This window comes from Poecilia mexicana, unplaced genomic scaffold (genome assembly GCF_051168715.1).
Source record: "Poecilia mexicana isolate PSO_F unplaced genomic scaffold, ASM5116871v1 scaffold_4, whole genome shotgun sequence".
Lineage (NCBI taxonomy): Eukaryota > Metazoa > Chordata > Actinopteri > Cyprinodontiformes > Poeciliidae > Poecilia > Poecilia mexicana.
The window spans coordinates 13,302,913-13,318,344 of record NW_028263373.1 but is presented as its reverse complement, the minus strand read 5'-3'; the positions used below and the strand labels follow the sequence as shown (position 1 = coordinate 13,318,344).

The window sequence follows — 15,432 nt, the reverse complement described above, 5'->3', positions numbered from 1 at the left end:
TCTGTTATGAATAAATGCACTGCTGCTTTCCTAGTTTTAAAATATGTCGCATTTACTAAAGCCATTCTCACAACCATTAAACTTAAAGTCAATGTGAAACCAGGGGAAACTATTAAGATATGTAACATTAGTCAACACCAAACTCAAGTACAGCAATGTAACAGTAATTCAGCCAGTAATTGTTGTTAAATTCCTTTAGCTTACCTGTATGAGGCCAGAGGTTCTCTGAACTCCACATTGCTGTTCTTCCGTACATTGCTGTCCTGAGTGGCATTTCTCAAAGGGCTGCGTGAGCTGCTCTTCGCTGGACTCTGCTGATTTCCACCTCTGGGTTTTGAAGTCCCTCTAGATTCATCACCTTGTTGCCCATCTATAAAGAAAAGAGGTTGGAACAAGTAATCACAACTCCAAAAACCACATGTGTCAGAACGGAGCTGATGCATGTTGAAGTAACTCACCCCTGCTGTGAGATGAACTTGATGTTTTCTTCTTGGGGGAGATGGGGATGGAGTCCAGAAGAGCAGCAGTTCCTGGAGTGGCCTCCAAGCGATTTTCTATATGCCGCAGCTACAAAATACAAGCAGGTAGAAAACACTGTAGGCCAAGGAAACTGCGACAATTAATGAAGAAATGACAAACAAATATCACTGTCATGTTTACTTACAGCAGCTTTGGACTGGGCCAAAGTTTTCCATGCAGTTGTCAGCTCTGAAAAACATTTGTTTTTTGTAAATCCCAATCATAAACTGATCAGATATTACTGTAGAACTACTAACACAAATTACATTTAAAATTCCCCAACACACCTGTGCCAATATTGTGATCAGTAAGCAGTTGAGCAGATCTTGTATGGGGTACTTCAGTCCTCCTGCTGCTCCTCATCTCTCCCACTCACCTGCAGTCAATTTTAACACTTTTTAAAAAGTTACAAATTCAATTTATTTAGTAGATTGGATTTAAAAAAAAAAAAAAAAAAACAGAAGAGTAACTGAAATCATGACACAAAAGACAAAATATATATGCTTGGCTTCAAGACAGCCTTATAAACTCCTTACAAAATAAAGTCAAATAAATCAACAAAAAACACATAATTTGTAAAGAAAAAAAAGCACTCCCAGTTGATGAAAGCAAGCATCAGCAAAGCTGTGTTTACTGAAAGCACCTGAACAGCTGAGTCAGATGACCGGTTCAACCCAAGTACTGTTTTTTTTTTATCACATAATAGATACCCATTATTTAGCTCTAATTAGGGAACCTCTTTTACATAAAATAATGACAATACTGTGTTGACGAATTTGTAAATGTAATCCATCCCGGACACAACTCTCTAATAAAGGCACTACTGGTTAGTTTATTGTGAATCCATTAAACTACACATAGTCATGTGATTTTTATAAGTCATGCCTTTTACTCATACCAATCAAGTGACACAGCCAAGAGGTGAAACCAGTGAAATGAAAACAACTACTTGTCTCTTTGCGACAGCTTTTTCTTTTAAGATGTGGGATATGACCAAACAAAAACCAATAGGTAGATTCTCTAGAACTGAAGTACTCATGCTGTTTCTTGAAATATTAAAACTGACCAACACTGGCTCATTTTGGCAAAGACGTGAACTGAAAGTGCATACGTCTGCATTGTCAAACACTTCTTGCTGAGCAACTAAAACGCCATCCTGGTTGCTTCCAAGAATAAATGCAGTACATTTTTTTCTAAGCGTTAGATAACAATTACTATGAAATGGTTCATGTCTTTGACTTCATCAAATGCCTAGAGTTTCTTTTAGGAAAAGTCTTGTATGTGATGCCAACTTGTCCAACCATTTACAGCTTATTAAGTAAATAAAGTGAATAGGACTGAAACTAAAGGAGATGTATCCTTTAAATGCATAATCAACAAGGAAATACAAGTTCTGTTTTTTATTAAAACCTTTTACACATGCTACACATTCTATTGATGTGGTGGAAGTTCAAGGTGTCTTTGTCAAATGTAAACCACTCCTCTGCTGTTACGACTAAGATCAAACGGTATATGTATTACTTTCAGTGTAATGCACGAGGTAACACAAACACTTTATTCCACAAGCATACACAAGAGTGGTGGGCATGCACAATTGCTTTGTATGACTATCTTTAACAATTGGAGTTGTTAAAGATAGTCATATAAAGCAATTGTGCTTTATTTGACACAATTGAATCTGCCTATGTGTTAATGCTGTACTATTTTTTAAATAATATTTCATATGCTAACATACTGTGGCAAAACACTGTTAGAGAAATATGCAACTCAGTCCAAGCAATAGTTAGACGCTCTCACATCTAACTCTGTTCATAGACATGAACATAGAGAAAACTGTTGCAATCTAACTTCAAACCACAAATGGCATAATATGCAAAACACAACTTCACCCAAGCATATGAAGAGGAACTAGAGATTGGGGTTTCCTTTTTACAGGAAGAGTAACCATTGTTTTCATTTTAATGTTAATAACTGAACTATTACTGTGTACCTAACAAATCAACAGAAAATTAATTCACAAGATACATTTATTTTACTTAATTCAAATGTATTTAGCAAAACGCAAACAGCTAGATCATGTGAAGTGCTAGTTACATCAAAAACTAACCATTTAAAAAACAACATTAAAAGCTAAACTTTGTGGGAAAATGCTTCTTGATTTAATCTACAGGTCCTTATCTAAAAATTATAAAGGGCATGATTAAGAACTGACAAAAGAGTCGTGTTTGAATACACTGTCATCTAAACAGATTCACTTTCAACAAATTTTTATTTTAAAAATGCATTCGAGATTTTCTAATAACGTATGAAAAATTAACACAAAACTGTAACCACTGCTCAGTCGCTGCGGACTTCAATTGGCATAAATTCAATCCAGGCAATAGTCTGTGCCGCAAACTCGAAAGAGTTTCGCTAGGTGGCAGGAAAATCATTAACTTAGCCTAGCAACTTATTTGTCAACACTTAAAAAACATACCTTTAAGAGGACGACCCGGTGTGTCTAATTGTCCACATTTACGCTGATGAACTCATAATACGAAACTCCTAAAATATCCACAGTTCGCTTTTGATTTCCTTTAGCGATCTGTTTGCTACCGTTAGCGTTAGCCAGCTAACGTTAGCTAGTAGACTAGCCAAAAGCTACAGCAACTAAACTATCAACTTTTTACAGCGACATATATCCATTATTTAAGCTTTCTTTAGAAAAAGTCATCGTGTCCAAAGCAGCTGTGAAGTTTCCTTAAGGAAATATGTCGTCTTGTCTTTCAGAGGTCGCCTTTCCCGGGTTACTATGTTGATGTTTTTCAACGGTGAAACTAGTATCTAGGACGGGTAGGTAACTGACACCGAAATACCGCGATAGTTGGCCTGCGTCATTTGTGACACTCCCCTTCTGCAAACACGAAATTAACTGCAAAGTTTGGTCAGGGTTTTCAGTTAGTTTAGTTGGTTAGTTATATTTTAAAAATATATATTTTTAATTACTTTAATAATAGTTTTTATTATAAAAAATTTCAGAATTATTTGTCTTTTTCTGTAATTTGCGTAAATAAATTTAGTAAAGCGTGTGATTTACACATGTACGGTTTAGTTGAAATGATACAAGTGTGAAATAAACTATTAGATTAAAATACTAATGTAAAACACATTTACCCCATGCTCATGAGCAACAACATAAGAACGACCTTTTAGGCTTTACTACCCTCTTGTGGTCAAAATGAATATTGCATAGAAAAATACCACAGATGTGTGGACACATACAAGCCTGCACGGCATTAGTTTGTTTGTTTCTTGACAATCATCGCATTAGCTAGAATCTGGTTAATTTATGCAATTTTCAACGCTAACAGTTTTCTTTTTTATCTTCCCATTTATCCTAACGTAGTTATTTATATAGCTTAGATTAGTCTTAATGGCAATAAATGTGCACGCTGAAAAACATGAGTTTTTTTTTGTTGTTTTGTTTTTTTTGGCAGCATGTAAGCTCAGTGTTCACAGGTGAGTCATAAATATATAAACCGCAGTGCAGCAGTCCGTTATGAAGGCAGACCCTCAGGTTTCCAGGTTATGGATCCCTGTTGAACCATGCGGAAGGCAACAAGTAGGTTTTTCGTGTGATGTTTTATTGTGAAACAGCACAAACGCTGTAGCCTGGATTATATCACAACCGTTGGGTTTAAATTTTATGTAATTGTAAGCTATTGTGTTCCTTTAAAAAAAATGGTGCTGTTAAATAGGCAAGTCATAATTTTTCTCCGATTCTAATAACCTGCTATAACCCCGACTCCCCCTGCTCTCCTCCCTCATTCTCTCTCTTTTCCTCTAAGGACTCGAAGAGGAAATACTACAGCGGAGGTGGTCGTTTCTACAGACACATTTTCATTTTTTTTGTGGACAGAGGACAGGAATGGACAGAAGTTGTTGCTTTTTAGGTAAGAAATTCCACCTTTTTAATGAAATTATATAGTTAGTTATAAATATGTGTGCAGTTTTGCAACTGCACACCACTAAAATATTATTATTATTATTATTATTATTATTATTATTATTATTGAAGAGGGAAGGGGCAAGGAAAGAAATTCACTGCTATCAACAGCCTCTAGTTCTTGTTTTGTATTTTTAACACAACAAACCATTCAGACCATTCAGAAATTACGACTTTACTTACATTTTCTTACTGCATTCTTATTGTGCATAACATGTTCAGCCATTGACAGTGCATAAGTCATTCTTCACTGCATCTTTTACATCTTTATAGTCTGAATTATGTTCAAAGTGACAGAGCTGGTCGGCACTGTTTGAGCTCTGCAAAATCAGGCTTCAGACAGGACATTCTGATTGTTGAGTGTGAGCTTCACAGAGAGTTTTTTTTTTTCAGTGTTTGTCTGACTAGTTGTCAATAAAATAACATCCTTTCCAGATTTCATGTTTATCATCATGGTCTGGGTTTAAATAAATTGGGTATTTTCAAAATTATCTTAAAAAAAACAAAAAAACAATCCAAACCAGAAAAACTAATTGCCCATGCATCTATATTTTAAAGTAAAACATTCAACGAAAGACCGGTTTGAGCATTGTCTGTGATTCAGATGTCAAGATAGGGAAGGAAAACAGTGGCTTTCCAGATGATTTCGTCACCTCACATCTCTTTTTCTCATCTCCCCTGTAGGATAATGGACTTTAACTAGAATTAATCAAGTGATCTATTGTTTTGCAAAGAGAAAATGGATCTTGGCTTTGATCGATTCCCTTCTCTGGACTGCCTTGTTAATTATTTAATCATATGAACACTTACCAGTTACCACCCCCGGTGTCTTTATTTCCTGTTTTATTAATCGTTTCTTGTTGAGTGCTCTGATTGGCCAGACTAAATAACACCATTCTCCCTGACAGGGGTGTAAATTGCTTTTCATGGTGTATAAATTAAAGCAGCTGTTCAGCTGAAGAGTGAACGGCAGTGTACTTCTTAAACCCCATCTTAAGAACAGACTCTTATGTTCGTTGACTGTGCTGTGGCCAATGCCAGAAACAGATTGTGATCAATTGCTCTCAAAGATTTTTAATCATTTCACATTGCAAACATATTCCTAGCCCTTGACCTTTGTTGCATATTGTCAAAATCAAACTTCAATGTATTTCTTAATGTGACAAACCACCACAAAGTACTACATACCTGTAAAAAATGGGAACAAGCAACAAAACATGTTTTTTTTTTGTTGTTGCTTTTTTTTACATAGACATGCATTTATCATCCTCCTTCAATGAGTGAATGTTTGTGAAAAGGTTTGTTTGAAAATATTAGTGGACAAGCAGCTTAATGGAGCCCAAAGCCAGACAGGTGAGGGAGAAATCTGTGAATGAGTTTAAATCGGAGTTATGTTGTAAAACAATATTCCAGGCTTTCATCATAGAACTTTGTTAAATCCATCATTAAAAAATGCAAAGCAAACCTACTAAAACATGGCATCTAACAAGCATACAGAGTAAAAAGATCATTACTCTGCTGGTGCTTTTCTTTTCTTTGACTGGTATAGGGACACTGGTCAGACTGGAGGTAGAGGGAACTAATGCATACAAATCTATCTATGGGAACCACCAATCACATGGCAGAGGTTGCCAATGATAGACCAGGAGCAGCTATCAGAGAGATAGAGATAAGTGTTAGATGGAAAGATGGAAATAGTACTTTAAAGAGCTGATGAATAAGAAAAAAAAAAGATAAAGTATGTAGAGTAGAAGAGGTACTTGCTGTAGATTGGGACGTAGTTGGAATTAGTAAGGATGACGTTTTCTAGTTCCATTTTTTTTAAGAACAAGGGGGATGGACAGGATTAGGAAGGAGCACATCAGTGGGACACCTCAAGTTTTATGCTTTGGAGATAAAGTCAGACAGACCTGGCTGAAATGGTTTGGACATGCTCAGAAGAAAAACAGTGATTTAATCAGAATCAGGACAGGAGGCAACGAGGAAGATCAAAAAGTAGATTTATGGATGTAGTGAAGGAGTATATGAAATTAGGGTAGAGGATATATTGGTGTACTGGCATGACTGAGCCTACAAGGTTATAATCTCTTTCTAATTATTTGTTTTTTAAACAGTGTTTCTCATAGGGTTGGATTCATGTAAAACTAATCAAATGTAATACCTTCACTCACCTTAAAAATAATCAAGTTTTTGAACATTTTCGTTCAGCCTTGGTGAAGTTATGAAACTCAGTCTGCTCTTGTTGAAAACAGGAGTTGGTCTCTTTTATGTTGGATGATGACTAATTCCTGCGTATTTATTTCAGTCTTCTCCAGTATGAAGTTATTGTTGAACAGACAACCATCAGTCTTGCAAACACTTGCATTTTGCAAGTGGATAGATTATAACAAAAAATAATTTCTCATTTCTCTGAGTGTGGTTGCCTTGGGCATCAAGTACACAACCTTTAAGGGGATAAAGTAGAGAAAACCAAAAATAAGCAAAAAAACAACAAAAAAAAAACAACTGTTGCAAGCTGCAAAATATGATTTATGTGTGGTGTATTGGCAGCCATGTGACAGATGAAGGGCCCTGTTACTTGCTGCTTAAGTTTACCTTCACTGCTGAGTTTTCTTATAATCCCATACAGACAAAGCCTGATGAGAGACGGGATGTCAAAAAAATTGACACATACAAGGCAGCAAGTAGTGGACAATCCGTCGCTTCAAAATATTTCAGATACATTTTAATATGTGAAATGCAAAAAAAAAAAAAAAATCTAAATAAAAAAATTGGCAAATGAGGGTAATTTCTGTTATACCTCAGTTATGGATATTTGTTATACTCAGAACATGTTTCCACTAAAATTTGAAAAAAGTCAAACAAAATTGTTTCAGTTTTTGAAAAAAAGCGACATCATAAAATCATTATTTTAACAAAGCTGTGCTTGCACAGTTATTGGTACCTGAATGGCCAGCAATAATTTGTCCAACTCCCTCTTGCCAACAGCACAGTTTCTTATAACATACTATAAGGTTGGAGCATGTAAAGAGTAATATTTTCCACTATTTCTCTTGGCACAAACTCTCTACATCATCCAGACCTTGTGTTTTTTTCAGATGCTTTTCCCCTCACCAGCTCACTCCAGGTGATTTTTATAGTTTCTAAATCAAGGTGCTACAATCACATTGGGAAAACGTTGATTTTGCATCATATGAATTTGATGTGGCCATAGATTTAGGACCATTATCCAGTTGAAATGTCCATTGTCAACCCATTTTCGGCTAAATTGCAGAAGCCAGAAGATTTTTATTTAAAATCTCCTCTGGTTTCCATTCTAACAAGGTTCAGTTGGAGAAAAAACAGACCAAAATCATCGCAGATTATCTAACACACACAACAGCTGGATTGAATCAGTCCCTGTTCTGTTTCATACTAGAACCACTTGAAGTATTCGGTTATGTAAAGGTTAATCTTACTCTCATTTGACTAAAGTACACATGTACAGATAAGGATTTAGCAAAGTTTAGCAAACTTGTCATGTTTATTTGTGATGGTAGGACAGAACAGGCTTTTTCATGTCTCCCAAACAACCTTTGGGCAAGCAGTATCTAATGGTTGTTATGGATACGTGGGACCCCTGCCATTTAATTTTCTCTCAGTCTGACCATTTTAAGACTTTTTAAGCATTATTTGTTAAAGCAGGATTAATTGGAGCATGAAAAAGAAACACTGGCTTCTATTCATTTAATTTTTTTAATCAAATGTAACAAACACATAAATCCAGTACATTAAAAACCGTACAGTGTAATCTTCCAGTCTGACTTTGTGCTAAGATGTGCCGTAAAAGAAGAGTCTAAGAACTGAATTTGAAATAAATCCACATAAGCAGTTTCCCAGAATGTTTGCTGTCAAACACTTTGATCTATTCAAACTCATGGTCGCTCACTGTTTACTGCACAATACTTACATAATGATGGTATGAAAATTTAATGAAGCCTGCAGGAATATGGGGTTGTTGCTTCTGCAGAATAATATCGCAGCGCTGGAATAAAGCTATCAAACAAATAAAAATATTATAGCATTAAAAGGATATGGTAAATGAATTATATATTCAATGTTCAGCTCCCCACAAGGGTGTTAAAAACATCTGAATGAAAAGCTGCGTTGGAGCGTTTTTCACAGCATTTGCTAAACATAAAATAGAAAATAACTGTGGCAAAATTGTACAGGTTAGTTAAAGATAAATACAAGACATAAAGAAAATCTACACAGTCTGTGCAATTTACATAAATTATTAAAGATGACACAAATAGGGAAAATTCAGTATGTCTGTCATTAAAACCATCTGATTATTTTAAGATACAAAGGAAGGAAATTAATGATTAAGAGATAACAATAGCAACAGGAATGTGACGGTGGGTGGAACAAACCGAAGTCTCAACCATAACATTTCATCATTTGCATATTTTGCTGCATCTGTCAGTTCATTAAAATGCAAACATAGAGTGTTATTGAAAGCTCTAAATTTATTATACAGATTCTGGCACCGCTTAATGCAGTCCATATAACACAGTTGAGTAATATCAAGTGACTGTATTTTAGAGAGAGTCTGCTCACCGTCCGGGGGCCTTAGCTGAGCAAGGGAAAATTAGACTTCTGCATCTGCTCACTCTTTTTTGATGTAGCCTTGTCAGTCTCTAATCTGCAACAGTCAATTTTTGTTACTATTGACCGAAATGTTCATTCGGTCCCTTTGTTTGGCAAAACAAGGTTGTAAAACGACAAACCCGTATAGAAAATCGCTAAATCTGAGAGAACAAACCACACATCACAGCTGGATTGATGTGGTGTTAAGACTTTGACACCACTGAGGTTTTGGTGTACCTCAATGAATTAAAATGTCATCAAACTCTCTGTTTTTCATTGATTCAAAAAGTAAAACAAACAAATATACAGATAAATTGCTATATCTTAAGTATCTGTGTTAGTTAATTTGATTGATTATGGTTTGCAGCTAAAAATGAAACGCCCAAATTCAGTACGCGATTGGCCAGAAAGTCTGTCTGACGTGAAACCCCACAGAGAATCTGTAGGTTATTATCAAGAGGAAGCTGACAGGCAGCAGAGTCAACAACCCGGATGAGCTGAAGGAAGCTATTGAAGCAATAAGGCCTTCCTTAACATGTAAGCAGCGCCACCGCCTGACCCCTCCATGTCACTCTGCACTGATGCAGTAATTCATGCATGAAAAAGGCCAGACCAAGCACTGATGGCAGATACAGTGTAGTTCATGGAAATTTCAAATTGTTTTATTTGTATTGGTTGGATTTCATAATGTGAGACTGAATTTAGTAATTAACAAAAAGAGACCATTTCGTTTGGACAATGTCTAGAATTAATTTTTTTTAATTGAAGTGCAGAAATGAACTACAGTACTCTAACGAACTGAAAGGTTTATTTTGTTTCGAAGGTTTTTTTTTTTCTGTTTCTCTTTATTGTTGTGTGCAAAACATTAAACTGGCTGACAAATAGAAAAGAAGATATTATTTTTAGCTGATAAGAAATTTTACTCTGCCTTTATTGCCTTTCGCTCCCATTTTAACATTTCCAGACATCATCAGACTGTATTTTTTTAATCACTGCTGGAGATTAACTCGCCATCTTTCATCTTTAGCATGAGAGATATTTCCTTGACTTCCCTCCTAGAATATTAAAGTCGAACCTCAGGGGTTTCCTGAATCTATTTGACTTCTCCAAAAACAACGTTGTTATTTTCAGCAGGCTGAAATTTCACACCTGACTTGTCTTCAAACACATTATCCATTAGCTTCAGGTGACATAACCCCTCCTGACACGTGCTTGGCCACTCACCAGGTTGACATCCAGGCTGGGCGGCGGATGGCTGCAGTGTGATGTGTAATTAGGCAGTCATGCGGTCTGTTAGTAAGGCCCCAGCAGGTGCGAGGTGGCGCTTTCGCCTGCCTCAGCCTCGCTTTCACTCCTCGTTATTAACTTTGCAAACACCTGGCTGTCCAGCGAAGAGCATGAAATAGTGTTTGGCTCCTGCAATCCAGTGATCCAATTTAAATGAAGACCCATATTCTTTGTTTCTTTTCATTTGACCCAAAGTGAGTCAGAGGAGTTGCCACCAGGCTGTGGGTTTGATGTTTATGAGTAATTCCAGGTAATGGCAGAGAAAGCTCGGAAAGCAACCGGGGCTAATCAGCAAACGGCCTCTTAAAAGCTAATGAGGAGAATTAGAACACACCATTGTCGACCTTCTTGACTGTATGATTCTGATAATTGTGAGGAGCAGCCACAGGAGAGTGAGGGGGCCTTGATGTCTGACTCTGAGAAGGATTTTTACGAAGCTTTGAGGTTGTTGTGTATTTTCAGAGCGCTGGCTTCTGTAATAAATGCCCAGAAAGTAGCCACATTAGTCCACAGATGGTTCACATCAATGTCAGACTGTACAAATTACCTTTTATTCTACCTCATTAGTCTATTTTTTTCATTTCAATCTTTATAAACCCGTGGAATGGCAGATTTGGCATTTTATTAAATGAGCTATCAGCAGATTTATACACACTTTAAAATGTTCAAGAAGCAGGAAAGTGAATTCTGTGTAAAAAGGTCACCGGATTCACCCAACCAGTATTTCTGAAGTCAAATAAGATATAAAACGTTAATTAGACTACTCTGGGTAAAAGTTGAGGAGTGTAAATATGAGCAGCACCAGCTTATCCAACTAGATTGTTAGAAAGTATTTTCCCCCTTACAGTTAAGTTGTTTTCTTTTTTTTTGTTCCACTTAAATGTTTTAGATTATCAAGCCTATTTATTATCAGACACATACAAGCTTTATAAATACATTATTATTTTAAATTTTCTAACCCCCCTTAACCTAATAAATGGTTGTGCCATCCTTTGCAGCAACATCCATCATCAAGCATTTGTGATGACTTTGTCAGTCATGAGCTCATTAATGTCACTCTGGAGGAAATTAGAGTGGTTGCCACATTGGAGGGTTTTCAAGCATGAATGGTCTGTATATATTCATTATCTCTGTCACTTTATTATTGTCCACATTAGGATTTTTTTTTTCTGCAGCCAGGTGGAATACATAAAAACCATAAACGTCAGCGGAAAACGGCAGTGAAGAAAACGTCCGAGAAAAAAAACAAACTATCCAAATACCAATTAAAGGTGGTAAGACTGAAATGACAAAGCAATCGCATTTCAAAGTTATCTGAATAAATTAATAAAATGAGGAAAGGTTTAACGACTGAATCATTTTGCAAGGCGCTGAGGTTCCAACTAACAATAACAAGGACTGAGTACAGCAATTCGACCTAATTTATGTGCAGAATTTGATTTGGTATTTCAAAATTGTAATTTATGGATGTTTTTGAGCCATTCAGAGGTGGACTAGCTGGTGTGCTTTGGATGTTGTGCCACATACCAGCTGATGGCCATGGTTTTCTGGTAGAAAGGAGAACTCATAGCTTCATTAGTTATGGCAAGACATCCTGGTCTTGGAAACCATTAGAACCACAGTTCATCACCAGGAATGATCTTCAGTTTATGAAATTCTGTGTAACAGGACAAAAAAATTCAAAGACGTTCCAATTCTTGTCATGAGTCCACTGAAAATTCTCCCTGAAGTCCTGGGAATCGTTCCATCAATGCCATATTTCCCTAGTTTCTTTCTTACTGTTGAATCATGATGGCTGACCTCAACAAAGGCCAGAAAAGCCTGTTGTGCCTTAAAAGCTGCTCTGGGTTCTTTTGAGAATCCTCAATGACGTCTGGGAGTAATTTTAGTAGACCGCCCACATGGAAAGTCTCACCAATCTAGCATGTTTCTACATTTGTGGAGAATGACTCTGACTGTGGTCTATACAGTTTCAAAGCCCCAGAAATAAGATTGTAACGTTTTCCAGGCTGATAGACATTGACGACTTTCCCCTTTTGAAGTTCTTCTGATGGGATATGACATTTTGCTTTTTCCATAATTCTTTGCTTACGTCATTCTGAAGTTTCCTGAATTCTTCAGATCTTGTTGTCAACAGGTCTGGATATAGCTTGTGAAATTTAACCAAATAAGAAGAGGTTAATCATAGAACATGTATTTCCTCAGGCTGCCTTGTTTTGTTATCAGTATGTCTTTGATTATCTGAAACAGCTACGTCAGACAAACAGACAAAAAGCAAATAGCAGATTAAGTTCATCCACTCATCTTTTTTTCCTGCATCATGTTGTTCAAACTCTGTGAAGGTTCACTGAGCAGTCTCTGGCCAGGAAGCAGGATATTCCCCCCAAAAGTTTGTTACTCTGCAGCGGGGTCACTCAGGATAGACAACTGTATATGCAGCACACACGCACACACACGCACACACGCACACACACACACACACACACACACACACACACACACACACACACACACACACACACACACACACACACACACACACAGAGGCAATTCAGATTTAGTCCCAGATCTTATTAAACCAACGGGGGGAAATTGCTTGGCAACAGTGCTCCATGCAGTGTAAAGGTAATAAAATTAAATGAATTTAAAAACACACACATAAGGTGCAGTGCAGTAATGATGATAATAGTGAAATAATACTTAAGAACAATTACATTATTTGGAAAAGATATAAAAAAGTTTAGCTTAAGCAGATGTGATCAGACCCTTTAGTCAGTCTTGCATGTATGGGGAGAAAAAGACGAAGTTGCTCAACTATGACTTAATAATGACTCTAAAAGATCAATTAAATAAGATCCAGATGACATATCAATATAATTTTATGTTATTGGTTAGAAATTCAGTTGTCTCATCTTCTCTTTGGGTCACATCTGAATGCCGCAACTTCAGCATCTAGGCATTTGCCCCCATGTTTTTATATTATCTTTCCTTTTTTGTTCTCAAAAATCATCGATGTTGCATGCTGAGTTTCTGCCATGATAATAACCATTTGATTTTGACATTGCTTTTTCACTTTAACAGCAATATGTTTTGCTTGGCTATGCTAAAAAAGCCAGTTTTCTTTTTCAAATGTCGTTATTTTGGAATCACAGCAAAACAAAAGGATAATTTGTCATCAGAAAACAGGACAGTCAAGCAGGTAATGTGTAAAATGTAAGATTGTAAAAATGTAAGTTTGGCCACAAACTTTTATTCTGTTTTGTTGATAAAAGTTTCTCTGTTTTGTTGTGTGCTTTGTAATCTGGGAGGATCATGCTCAGATCCATTTGTCTGAATTTGGAGATCATCTAATTGTGTTGGCATTTCTGTCCAGCCACTTTGAAAACATAATTTTGCAAATGGATTCGATAAACACCAGATCAATGAGAGTTCCCTGGACATTTTCTTTTCTCCTCCTACCAGGAATCACACAACATATGATTCCCTGTGCAAACTTGCTCTTTGTGTTTTTTTTTATGTTTGCTTGGTTTTGCTTGGCCTTGCTCTCACTGTCTCAGTCTGGACTGTAGTTTTGTTTACAGAAGCGAAAGAATGGAGGGGTTTATGTGAATTGATTAGAGTGGCGTGAAAAATTACTTTTTTTGTTTTTTCCTTTTTGCTGAAATCTTTTCATTAAATATTTGCAATTTAAGCCTGTTTAATTTCACAGTCAGAAAAACATAGCAATTTATCTCAGACAAACAGTAAAAGTTGTGTAAAATTGATTTTGATTGATCTCTTATTAGTTTTTCCAAACAACTTTCAATTTTAGATTCCTTTCATGCATGTGTTGCTGTAATGCTATTTATGTTTTCTGATCAGTTCCCGCCTACATCCTACAACTCTTTTGGTAAAGAAGATGTGTTAATGAAACACTGGTTGTTTAATAATGTTCCGATTGAATAACTTTATAGATAAAGATCCAACTGTGGCTGCTTTAGTGAGTCTAGCAATGATAGGCTTTATCCCTTTGTTAAGCAACTTCAGAGTGAGAAGATGAATGAGAAGATAATTTAATCAGATTAATCTAATGGTCCTGCATCATCTTTACAAGTAGTTCAATTAAATTGCAGGCTCATTTTCAAAAATGTATTTAAATTCACAACATCAAGAGATGCTACACTACTAAACTTGGCAGCAGTCAGAGCAAATTAAGACAATTGAATTATGACAAACAAGGCCAGACAAGAACTTTGGGTTATCTCGCTACCATAAACTATTAGCACAATGGAAAAAGTTGTACCAAAAAATCTCCAAAGTATATTCTCAGCAAACTGCAGGAATGAGTGGCTTCTTGTGGTCACATAGTCAATGTAACAACCATTAAACACTGTTTACATGTCAGCATTTTCTGGGGAGGCATGATAGGAAAAACCCTTTTTGTCCCTTTATCAGAAATTTAAACATATGTTGTTGAGAAAACTTTGTTGGAACTTTAAATGGGAAAAAAAAATGAAAATGTTGAAAATAGTGCTGCCAAATATATTGAATTGTCACCCTTACAAGAGCAGTAAGTGCAACACTGCGACCACAAAGTGCTGTTTGGATGCAGTGTTTGATTGGATACTAAATGATGTGTTTGTGGCATCAAGCACATTGATTATATTTATCAGGAAAATGTAACTCAAGTCAAGTCTTTTTATGCTTCTTACCTGTGGCTGCTTATAGAAAGAGAACTGAGTAATTTTCTGTCTTTACATAATAGAAGAGAATGTCATGTAAAAGCTTTCGCTCTGCCTCTGAGAGAGTAAATAACATTAAGTCAGATACTTTGTCCATGCCTGTTTTATTTGATAAACGTCTTAGTAGGGGTGAGGAACACAATAATGTAAAATTAAAGTTCTCATCTTTAGCATGAGGTGTAGAAAATCCCTAGTCATTAGTGCTCCATTCATAGGCGCACATTCATTTATTAACAACCAAAAATGTAGTGACTTGAAGGCTTCTGATGGACTTTTGGGTATATGCAAGAC

At 36.2% G+C, this 15,432-nt stretch overlaps 1 protein-coding gene across 2 annotated transcripts in view; it reads right to left on the bottom strand.

Moving 5' to 3' along the window:
• Window positions 1-3,341, bottom strand: part of cep350 (centrosomal protein 350) — a 33,218-nt gene extending 29,877 nt beyond the window's left edge. For both annotated transcript variants that reach the window (XM_015006070.2, XM_015006071.2), the window contains exons 1-5: window positions 2,996-3,341; window positions 807-895; window positions 665-708; window positions 459-567; window positions 205-370 (exon numbers count right to left, since the gene is read on the bottom strand). In XM_015006070.2, coding sequence (XP_014861556.2) covers window positions 205-370; window positions 459-567; window positions 665-708; window positions 807-882 — 395 coding nt within the window. In that variant the 5' untranslated portion in view covers window positions 883-895; window positions 2,996-3,341. The remainder of the gene's footprint in view (window positions 1-204; window positions 371-458; window positions 568-664; window positions 709-806; window positions 896-2,995) is intronic.
• Between the last annotated feature and the right edge of the window lie 12,091 nt (window positions 3,342-15,432).